The 12305-nt window shown below is 35.7% G+C and overlaps 1 protein-coding gene across 1 annotated transcript in view; it reads right to left on the reverse strand.

The window, feature by feature from the left end:
• LOC107757985 (double C2-like domain-containing protein beta) overlaps positions 1–11314 on the reverse strand; it is a 35366-nt gene extending 24052 nt beyond the window's left edge. The window contains exons 1-5 of the mRNA XM_016575604.1: positions 11278–11314; positions 8534–8957; positions 7767–7846; positions 6061–6115; positions 4348–4415 (exon numbers count right to left, since the gene is read on the reverse strand). Coding sequence (XP_016431090.1) covers positions 4348–4415; positions 6061–6115; positions 7767–7846; positions 8534–8957; positions 11278–11280 — 630 coding nt within the window. The 5' untranslated portion in view covers positions 11281–11314. The remainder of the gene's footprint in view (positions 1–4347; positions 4416–6060; positions 6116–7766; positions 7847–8533; positions 8958–11277) is intronic.
• Between the last annotated feature and the right edge of the window lie 991 nt (positions 11315–12305).

Here is a 12305-nt window from a genome sequence, read left to right on the forward strand (position 1 = left end):
TTCTGTTTAATGACAGACTTTTTTTGACAGGGCGGTCTTATCACATCATGAGAATGGCTCAAATGGACATATAATAAAATAAAAATACATAAAATATAAATATAAAAACATTAATATGTATAAACGTAATATAATTTAAGAATGTAATATAATTTAAAAACTAAATATAATTTTAAAAAATGCAGGGTAAATTTTTTTTTACAACTGCTAAACAGGTGTAGTAATTTAATTTTGTACCACGTGTTTAACCAAAAATAAATAAATAAAATCTGAAATGATATTTAATTATGACAAGGACACAGAAAAACTTTGGAAGTATCCAGCTACACCTAACAAAGTACATAAATAGTTTGAGACAGAGGTGTCATGCACTTTTTGCAGCCCTGGCTCATTTTGTAGCCAAGGTGAGATACATTAAGATGCAGAGAGAGAGAGAGAAAACTTTTTAGCTACTTAGTTTATGTAAGTGTAAGACTCAGCTAGACTCTCCAAATTTAGATAAGTGAAAGTGCCAGTGCTTCAGAACCTATTTTACCTGCAATAATTTTTAAGAAATAGGATTTTTAAATCTACTTGGACCAAAAATCTGAGGGGACACATGCCCCTAGAATGAGCATGATGCACCTGGGTAGAGATGACAGTGGGAGAGATGAAGAGGAGAGTCAGTCAGGGAGGACAGAAGAGGAAACATCATTTATCTCTTCTCCCTCAGGTGAAAGGCAGACATCTGCTCACCTACTTTGCAGAGGAGAGAGATAGGATGGGAGGCTTTCCCCAGCTCACCTCCCTTCTGTCACAAACACAATCATCATTACCCCTTCTGTTTCTTACCCTAAAATCTGCTCCCCCTAATACTCACATACATACACTTGTTTACCTAGCTTTCTAAAAGAGCATATAATGAGCAATGATACATTTCTGATTGTTTTTATATTTCAACTCATTTTATATTTAACTAAACTAATTATAGGATTAACCCAAACCCTAAAATAAGTGCATTCTCTAATGATAGAGCGATAGAACAATAGTTAGAGCGATAGACACTGATATTTAGAGCGATAAACAGAATGGCAGACAGATAGATTGACGAACGGATAGACAGACAGATTGATCATTTTAAAGCATTTTCAATATATTAACATTATTTATTTTATTAATATTATTATTACATATTTTTGTGTATGCGTATGTTCATTATATATGAACTTTAGCTTTCTCTACAAAGCAGGTGATTTCATGTTTTACTATCCTTGTGTGCAAAAGTATCATACCCATGAAGACAATTTTAAAAGAAACTTCCAAAAATGTATGTTATTAATTAATTTGTGTTGTTACTGTAAGTAAAAAAGGTGTTCCCTCTAAATCTGGCCAGTTCAACAGAGTCAACAATTCTGTCATCATTCATGCACACCCATATTGCTCCAAACATGCATGACTTTTTCCCCTGTAGAATAAATTGTCAAAATTGCTCTTTTCCTGGCAAAAAAAAAAAAAAGTATGCTAATGGCTGGCTGTCAAGTTCAGTTAAAATTTTGCTTGGTATATTCAAACAACAACAACATCATATTAGGTCGGGACTTGATCCCGGGTCCCCTTTCACGCTGCACAAAAACTGTAACACTGAACTCATCTCACACAAAACAAGAAGAAAAGTGCTTTTTCCCCCTGTAGTCATGTCACACCCTGCCTAGGGTACAGAGTGAGCCAGTACCACCGCTGGTACTCCCTGAAAAATGGTTCCACTGCTTGTGGGGACGTTTGCTCCTCTCAATGTAGGCCAAATCTGACCACCCACAACACACACACACAAATCCACAGCTCACCATCACCCTGGCTGTTTCTTCCTTAAAATTCTGCTCCCACCCCATACTCTCACACTCTCAACTCCCCAAACTGGGCAATTACACTGCAACAGCTCATTTAGCAAATTAGTGTTAAATCAAAGAAACGCTCTAGCTGTAAAGACCCAAACACAACCTCCCAAACCGCAGCCTCTCTCGCGCTCGCTCTCCTGACAGAGCGAGTCCACGTCATTCATTGCCTGAAGAACATGTTGCTTCTCTGCATATTTAATTTCATCTCCCTCTCTCTTGCTCTGTTCTACTCTCTGCGTTGCTGCATTTAAAGCTGGAACCAGCCAAGCTTGGCTATCCTCTCTCTCGTCCCCTGAGGATGCTCGGCAAATGAATAAACACACTTTAATTCCAACAGACATTAGCAAAAAAATACATGTGACAATTCATTAAAACAGCACCAACTGAGCAAATAGCTACTGGGACTTGAAATGCACCATTCAAACCACAACTGATTTAATTGACAGACACACATTTTACTGTGGAAGTACCACGGTACAGTGATGGCGTTAGATGGTAAGACTATACTAAGTATTTAACATACAGTATTTACCATGGTATTTACAATTCAATAAGAAGGTACCAAACATTACATGTCAAAGTACCATGGTATTACAGTATTATCTGATAGCATCCCATACAAAAATGTACCTTGGTACAATGGTAGTACAACTGTATTCCTGGAAATATATAAATATAATATATATACATATACATTACAGTTTAATGTTTTGGAAAGAAAGTCTGGAAAGAACAGTTTTCTATTTCAATAGGTTTTAAAATATAATTTATTCCTGTGATGGCAAAGCTGAATTTTCAGCAGCCATTACTCCAGTCCTCAGTGTCCCATGATCCTTCTCAAATCATTCTAATATACTGATTTGACACTCAAGAAACATTTCTTATTATTCTCAATGGTGAAAACAGTGACATTTTTCAGGATTCTTTGATGAATATAAAGTTCAAAGGATTGCCATTTATTTAGAAATCTTTTGCAACATTAGAAATCTCTTAATAGCCACTTTTGATTTAATGCATCCTTAAAGTATTTTAATTCATCCTAAAATTAAAGTAATTTAAAATTAAAGTATTAATTTATTTATTCCTTAATAAAACTAGAAAAGTGCATTAAGAAAGTAAACTTTATTTTCATGTTGACTTTAAACTTCAGTGATTGTTAAGTGGAATAAAAGCATGGCACTTTAGACAGTAAAGGCTGTGTTAACCATAACAACATAGTATTGGTTGTACACTCATATTAACATCAAAAAATGTCTAATTACCCCTACTAGCTTTTCAGCTATTTTTCTCCAAGCTCCTCACTCATATTGCATATTTGCCTGCAACAGCATATGGTTTCACCCGTCTCTCTCCTCCTGCCAAATCGGTGCTATCACATTTTCTTCTAAATATTTTATCCTCAACTTTCACTTCTCTCTTTCCCCTTTTGTCTCTCTCTCTCCCTTTTCATCCCTCCATCTGGCCCAGGCCAGTGAGATTCCCAGAACAGCAGCTTGGGAGAGATATCTCATTCTCCATGCTGTGTGATGATGACACACACACACACACACACACACACTCGACTAAGAAGGGGCCACTCTCCAGCCCTACAATCTCTCCCTCCCTCTCGCTTTTTTCCTTATGCTTCCTGCACTTTTTATGGGAGGCTGATGGAGTTCCTGCACAAGAGGAAGGGATAGTTCAAGCAAAAAAAACTCATCGCCATGTCGTCCCAAAGCTGTGTGACTTTCTTTCGTCTGAGAAACATAAATGAAGATGTTCTGATGAGTGTTCAGGTTGCCATTTTCCATACAATGAAAGTGGATGGGGACATAAAGTTCAAAGGATTGCCATTTATTTAGAAATCTTTTGCAACATTAGAAATCTCTTAATAGCCACTTTTGATTTAATGCATCCTTAAAGTATTTTAATTCATCCTAAAATTAAAGTAATTTAAAATTAAAGTATTAATTTATTTATTCCTTAATAAAACTAGAAAAGTGCATTAAGAAAGTAAACTTTATTTTCATGTTGACTTTAAACTTCAGTGATTGTTAAGTGGAATAAAAGCATGGCACTTTAGACAGTAAAGGCTGTGTTAACCATAACAACATAGTATTGGTTGTACACTCATATTAACATCAAAAAATGTCTAATTACCCCTACTAGCTTTTCAGCTATTTTTCTCCAAGCTCCTCACTCATATTGCATATTTGCCTGCAACAGCATATGGTTTCACCTGTCTCTCTCTCCTCCTGCCAAATCGGTGCTATCACATTTTCTTCTAAATATTTTATCCTCAACTTTCACTTCTCTCTTTCCCCTTTTGTCTCTCTCTCTCCCTTTTCATCCCTCCATCTGGCCCAGGCCAGTGAGATTCCCAGAACAGCAGCTTGGGAGAGATATCTCTCTCTCCATGCTGTGTGATGATGACACACACACACACACACACACACACACACTCGACTAAGAAGGGGCCACTCTCCAGCCCTACAATCTCTCCCTCCCTCTCGCTTTTTTCCTTATGCTTCCTGCACTTTTTATGGGAGGCTGATGGAGTTCCTGCACAAGAGGAAGGGATAGTTCAAGCAAAAATGACTCATCGCCATGTCGTCCCAAAGCTGTGTGACTTTCTTTCGTCTGAGAAACATAAATGAAGATGTTCTGATGAGTGTTCAGGTTGCCATTTTCCATACAATGAAAGTGGATGGGGACTAGCTACAATAGCTCGTCCCCATCCACTTTCATTGTATGGAAAATGGCAACCTGAACACTCATCAGAACATCATCTTTTATGTTATGCAGTTATGGTCTTTTAAAGTTTTCATTTTTATTTAGCTTTTAGTAATTTTGAAATGTGCTATTGTCATTTTTTTAATATATTTTTATATTTTTATAAAGCTTTAATTTTATTTTAGTTTCACAAATTTGAGTATTTCAAACACATTTCAGTTAGTTGTCAATGCAACATTTCTCATTTTCTTTTTTGTTTCTAATTTTTTATTTAATATTTATTTTTTTATTCCTGCTTTTTTTTTTTTCAATTACTGAAAACATTTTAGCTTTAGTTAACAACACTGGGTTAAGCTCTCTTAAACGTTATAAAAGTAGCCCATATGATTTGTGTGCTAAATTTAAATTGTTCTGAAGCAATACGATGCTTTAAGTGAGGGAAAGATTCAAATGTAATATGTGACTACTGAAAATCTTGCATAGCAGTTATGGTCACTATTCACTTTCATTGTACGGACAGTGTTGTCTAGGCAACATTTCTAATATTTTGAAAATTTTGAAGCTTTTATTTTTATATTTTCAGTTTGTTTTAGTAATTTTATTATGTTTTTTTTAACATTTCTAAATAGCTTTAATTAATTTTTATTTCAGGTTTGTAGTAATTTTAGTACTTTACCTTAAAATGTAAAAAAATTAGACAAATTAGACAATTATTGTTGTCTTGACAACTAACTGAAATAAATAGATTTAAATAAAAAAACTAGTTTTCATCTTATATTTTATTTTATTTAGTTTTTTTTTTTTTTTTTTTTAATACAGAGTATGATTTAGTGCTTTAGTTTTAGGTTTACAACACGGGGACAAGCCCTCTTAAATATCATAAATTAGAAATAATGCCTTGACAACTATGTAAAATAAACAAGTTTAAGTTTTTCATCTAATATTTATATTTTATTTCAGCTTTTTTTTTTTTTACACTGAATTACTGAAAACGTTTTAGTTTTAGTTAACAACACTGGGTCAAGCCTTTTTAAAAATCATAAAAGTAGCCCATATGACATGTACACTATATTGCAAGCTGTCCAACACTTTCTGTGAGGAACAGATTGAAATATAAGATGTGACTACTGAAAATCTTTCTTAGCAGTTATGGTCACCATTCACTTCCATTGTACAAACAAAAAAGCTCTTTTTATCTTTCACAAAAAAGAAGGAATGTCATATGAGGTCGAGTAAAAGACAAAATATTTATTTTGAGGTGAACTATTCCCTTAATAATTGCATATGGATGCATATGAAACCATGAAGTGTGTAAAAGGACAAAAGGAGAGAGAGTGTTATAAATGGGTTCTTTTAATGCCTGCATGCCCACGTACATGCCTGAGCGTGTGTATGTCTGAAGGTGGGCATCTCCGGCTCGTACACCTTTTAAAAGCCCGGAGGTGTCTGTATAACCCTGGCGGTCGATATTTACCGTGGAGTTTCACATATGGATCCGCCAGTCCATTGGAGTCCATGGCCTTCAACCCCTTTGGGCACAAACAAACACACAAAAGCACACAGACTTCATGTCACATAAGATGCACACACATGTCTGGGGTGAGAGGTTGATGGATCATATCCTTACAGTGATATGCACACTTTAGGGTGCATGGTTCTCTGTATGGACCAGAGGCGAATCCTCGAACTCTGACATGGGTAACATTACAGTCAAGACTGTTTAACTTAGAAAAACATTTTTGTTTGTTTGTTTGTTGTTTGATTGCTTAAGATTGCAGTATATTTTCATTTGGGAGATGACAAGCAAGCAAATTTTATGTTTAGTAAATTATCTGTTTAAAGGGTTAGTTCAAATGAAAATTCTGTCATTAATTACTCACCCTCATGTCGTTTCAAACCCGTAAGACCTTCGTTCATCTTCTGAACTCAAATTAAGATATTTTGGAAACAGATCCGGCGTGACGCAGCTGACACAGTACAGCATACGCTGTTTACCTCCAGCGGATATTCTCCAGACGTTATTATTTTTTCTTTTGTGCACAAAAAGTATTCTCATAGCTTCGTATAATTGCAGATGCACCCCTGATTATTTTACAGATCTCCTTGCTATGTTTCTGGACTTGGGAACATTTCAGTTGTATTGCTGTTTATGCAGGGTCAGACAGCTCTCAGATTCCATCAAAAATATCTTAATTTGTGTTCCGAAGATGAACGAAGGTCTTACGGGTTTGAAACGACATGAGGGTGAGTAATTAATGACAGAATTTTCATTTTTGGGTGAAATAACCCTTTAAATACATTATCCTACTTGCTTTTGCTGGTCAGTTTTAGAAATTTAAAGAGGACATTTTATTGGACAATATTTTGTAAATGAGTGCAGTATGAGTCATCAATATTAAAAAAGACCCATGTATTTATAGTAAATGAAATAAAATAATAATAAATAATAATGACATAAAATACTAATAGCATATTGAAAAAGATTTGTGCAATTTGTAAATATTTCAATTTTAAAAAGTACTCTAATCAAAGATAACCGACTAAAAGACACAAAACGTCAATTTTGTTAAAAGGATGTTCAGGCACTTTTATGTTCCAGTGGTTTACTTCAACTTTTTTGTTTTTGTAATATGAAAGTCACATTGAAACGGTCTTGGAAACGTTTGAATTTTTCATTGTATGTACAGATGTTCTACTTTTGTCCCCAGACCAAGACATTTAATCTCAAAATATGAAAACCCACGATAAACACATTCATTATTACATTCTACAACTACTTGTTTTTTCTCCCAAAAGCACATTTTGCATTGTGAAGAAAAATGTAATATAATTTGTGTCATAATTCTTTCAAATGATGCAAAAAGTGTAAAAATAGAACTTTATTTTATTTGCGATACATAAAAATCTAGCTATCTAGCAAGACAGCAGTCTGTTGTTTTATTTTTAAAATGTTCCATCACAGATTATTATTAAACACAATACATCATTTTAGAAGTGGTGGAAATGCTCGTTAGTTTAGGAAAAAAATAACAAAAATGTCAACTCTACGGACATTGTCAGTAGACGAGATATAGTGTGGAAAGCATGCTTTAAAAGTGTTTATTTTATAAAACTGCACAAGCCCGAAAATGTCTATAGTTGTAGAAACACCCAGTAGTGTTTGTGTGAGTGTAAACCTACTTTAGCCTTGTGGATGGTGCAGTGCAAGCAGTTATTTTCTTGGTCAAATAGCAGGCTGAACTCCAGAGTTCCCAGGTAGGCTGAAAGAAACAAAGGAATAACTTAATGACTTGCATGCACATTAGCAAAAATAGCAGCCAATAATAACCCAAATGGCTTAGCTGGGAATCAGTCTTGCCTGCAACGACCTAATCAGGGCTGTGCACATACAGAGGGCTTGTAGTTTTTATGCATCATTACAGAGTCTAATGAAGTATTTAACACTCCAATCGCGTACCTCAGTTATCACACGCACTCGCACCAATCCAGCAAACACCACACAAAGCAATCAATACCGAACAGTATGAGACTGAGGTCCAGGCCGATGGGAAGTGCTCATGCCTCATTGGCTGCTTAGTGGTGAATAAAATCAGTCAATCAAACAAAGGGAATCCAGAACAGGAAACATCACATGCATGAATGTGAGGAAGCATGTTTTTACAGTATGTGAAGAAAGAAAGAGATTGGGCTGAGGTGGTTAAAGAATTGGGCTTGTAATGACAAAGTTTGTAGGTTCAAAGGCCACAAGGACTCATTCTAGTACTATTACCATTATGTCCTTGAGAAAAGCACTTAACCCCAGGTTGTACCAGAGGGATGTCAGTAGATTTGTGAAAAATGCATCAGCAGAACGATTACTTAAGAGGAAGAGCAGTGCGTAAACACATGTGTAAGCCACCCAAAGGGAACCCAACGTGAAACAGTCACTAGCCACGAGACAAACTCACTGTCATCGTCATCCGAGTCGGCAAACTCTCCGTTCTCCCCTTGTTCTCTCTCCCTCTTACGGTCTTTCTCTCCATTCCCGTCTCCGTCCTTGTCTTTGTCCTTTAGAACCTGTTTCTCCCGGGGTGGAAGGGGGGTGATGGGGAAGTCGTGGAAACGAGGGAAAAAGTCGGAGATCTGTGGGATGGGGAGGATGGGGCCGGGGCACACATTGATGGCAAAGTGCTCCTGCATGGAAATCTTGACTGGGGAGGGAGTAGGAGGCACAGCGGGGCTGGGGGGACCCGCAGCGGAGGGAGGGGTGGAGGGAGAGGGGGAGGTAGAGGAGGATGGAGGCAGGGGGAGATGGGAGGAAGGGTTACTGGGAGGAAAATGGGAATGGGGCGGAGGTGGTTTGGAAACGCTCATCAGGACCACTGGAAAGAACTGTGGAGAGAAAGAAAGAACTTTTTAAAACAACATAACTGTAAAAAAAAAATTTTAATTAAAGAAAAAAACTATTTTACACAAATAAAATATAAATACTATGTATGTTGTGGTCAACCTTGGGTTGTTTTAAATGAGATTTATTAATAAATAATGAAATGAAATGTATTGAAATAAAAACAAGATAACATTGACCCATGTGGCCACCCTGTACATCCTTCTCATCCCATAAACTGCAATCAAAAATCATCTATTAATGTGCTTTTTTTTAGGGTCTAGTTTTCCTAAAAATATATACAGTATATAAACATCCTTAAAACAAGATCCTTAAAACTTACTTGAGAAACAAAATTGTGTAAGATAATGGATTTGTTTTCAGGTAATTTTGTTTTTGAATTAATTTTATTTGGCATTTTTAAGTTAAGCTGAAGTTTTTTCATGTTTATCACGTTACCAAATATTTTTTCTTGTTTTCAAAAAAATTCCAATCAAGTTTTATGCTTTATGCAAAAAAAAAAAAAAAAAAAAAAAAAGTTATTTTCCCTCTTCCCTTAAAATAAAGTAAAATAATAAAAAAAAAAAAAAATAATTAAATGACCCAAATACCATTAATTTCCCTCGACCCTTAAAAAAACAACAACTAACATTTAAATTACCCCAAAATTGGCAATTTCCTTATACTTTCACTGTGGAAAAAAGCAGCTCGGACAGTCTGCTAAATATCTTCTTTTATGTCCCGTAAAAACAAAGTACAGGTTTGGAAAAACATGAAGGGAGTAAATCATTTTTGGTGAAGTATGCCTTTAATTCAAAATCTCTTATCTTACACAATTTCAACCAATTTGGTGGTGCCAATTTTTGTCCTGAGCAAAACTAAAACAAAACGTTTGATGTGACATGTGAAACAGAATGCCCCACGGCCCCTGATCCAGACAGATAAAGATGTGTGACAGACTTTCAGCTGATAATATCTTTCATTACCAGTAATGCAGCTGTTTTGATTACACTACCTCCCTAAGGACAGAGATATAGGCCTAGTGTCTGTTTCATACGAGTCCTCTTCTGTGCGTTCTATCTCAGTCTCACACATTCTCTTTCAACCTGTTTTTCACATCTTTTCCTGGAGTTCGTAAGATTCTTGTCTCGTGAACTAGACTGTCTAACAAGCCAAAAATAGAATAAGCATGATAAAATGTCACTGTTATGAGTCGAAACAAAGTTTTTCTCCCTTTTTTGTTTTGTGTGATTGATAGAAATGCCACAAAAATGAATGTTACCTAAAAGTCTAAAATATCAAACACACAACATGCTGCCTGATTTTAGTTAGCCTCTTCCATAATTTGACTAAAAATAAAATGTTGCACAAAAAATAACATCACAATCAACAATAATATTTGCAGATGTGTGGCAAGACAGTTATTTCAACACGTTCATACACACAAAGGCTGTCAGGCTGAATAACATACACATGTTGGCAAGCACAGAGACACAGCACATGCAGAGTTAAGCAGAAGTGCAAATAAACAGCTACTAGTACACAATCATTAAACCCGACTTGAAATGTGTTCACTCATGAAGAAATACACCTGCAGGCAACATGCATGCATGTGGACACAGACGCACTCACACTAACAGGTGGTCAAGCTGATACATAAACCTGCATTATCAAGTGGACAAAAAAAAGGCACTCAGACAGATATATACACACACTCTCACCCACCCAATGACAGTCTTCATCTGTTCATGCACTCCATCTTGTCTTCACTCATGGTCTCTCTCACACACACTGAAGAGAAACCACCGTCGTTTTGTATCAATATATCCTCCCTCGTTCTCTGTCCCTCTCACTACTCTCTCTCTCTCTAACTCGTTTCTCGCTCTGACTCGGTTGTGACGTTTTCTTGAAATTCTCTGCGCACCGCGCTCACTGATCTGTCACTCTCACCGTTTATTTACTGCTGAGATTTAACAATGAGGGAGAGAACGTTGAAAATGAATTGAGAGAGAGAGAGAAACGGAGGACATATGAGAAACTGAATAGCCATAGTGAGTTCGTAAAAAGATAAGAGGAAGAAAGAACTGCAGAGAAGTTACAGTATGTACAGAACACCGGGGCTAGTTGTCACATGTGAATATTTTTGAAGTCACTTTCTGTATAGATATATTTAAAGGAATAGTTCATGTTTATAAGATTTATTTACTCACTCTGATGTTGTTCTAAATCTGTATGATTTTCTATATTTTGTGAAACACAAACGATATGATGAAATTGAATGAGGACTGTCAAGGTCCAAAATGACAATTGTCACTATTAACATACCATAAAAGCAGTCCATACGACTCATGCACAATATTCCAAGTCTTCAGAAGCCTTATGGTAGCTTTGTGTAAGGAACAGATTAAAATGTAAGTTATTCGCCGAAAATCCTGCACTAGCTCTCCTGTGGCGTTGATTCGCTTCGTGAACGAGTCATTCTTTTGAATCAAACCTTTTCGGTGAATTGGTTGACCCAGTTCAGAAAATAGGACTAAATGATTTGTTCAAACGAATCGAACTGATTCAGAACCTGCAATTTTAAAGGGGTCATATGACGTTGCTAAAAAAGAACAGTATTTTGTTTATTTGGTGTAATGAAATGTGTTTATGCGGTTTAAGGTTCAAAAAACACATTATTTTCCACATACTGTACATTATTGTTTCTCCTCTATGCCCCGCCTTTCTGAAACGCATGGATTTTTACAAAGCTCATCGTTCTGAAAAGCGAGATGTGCTCTGATTGGTCAGCTATCCAGTGCGTTGTGATTGGCCCGATATTACATTTTAGCTTGCAAAATAAAATTCACACACAAAAAAAAACTAATTTCAGACAATTTTGAACTAGGTATTTAAAAACCAACATCCAAAAATTACTGTTAATATTTCTGATATTTCATATTTTCAACTAGTTATAATTAATTATAAATATTTAGATCCGCTGTAAGTATTTACTTGACCTCTCTAACAGAAAAACGGCACAAAAACCTCAAAGCTTTGCTGTCGCACTGTCTTTGGAAACAATGGATATGGGTCAGTGACAAAAAGGGGTTGTCAAGATGAGAAATTCAAAAATGTTTTAAAAACTTGTTTTAAAAGCATGCATCAGGTATTTTAAAATGTACACAGCGTGTTTATGTTGATTTTATGTAATTAAAAATGACATATGTACCATTTTTTACAAACGTTAAGACTGAATGTACATGAAAATGTCAAATGGTGTAACCGCCAAAGAATGAGAAATATTAAATATTTTATCCACCTAGAGGGAACGTACGCTTACTCATAGAAATAAAGATTTTATTAGTTATCTC

This window comes from Sinocyclocheilus rhinocerous, unplaced genomic scaffold (genome assembly GCF_001515625.1).
Source record: "Sinocyclocheilus rhinocerous isolate Xijiao unplaced genomic scaffold, SAMN03320098_v1.1 scaffold1314, whole genome shotgun sequence".
Lineage (NCBI taxonomy): Eukaryota > Metazoa > Chordata > Actinopteri > Cypriniformes > Cyprinidae > Sinocyclocheilus > Sinocyclocheilus rhinocerous.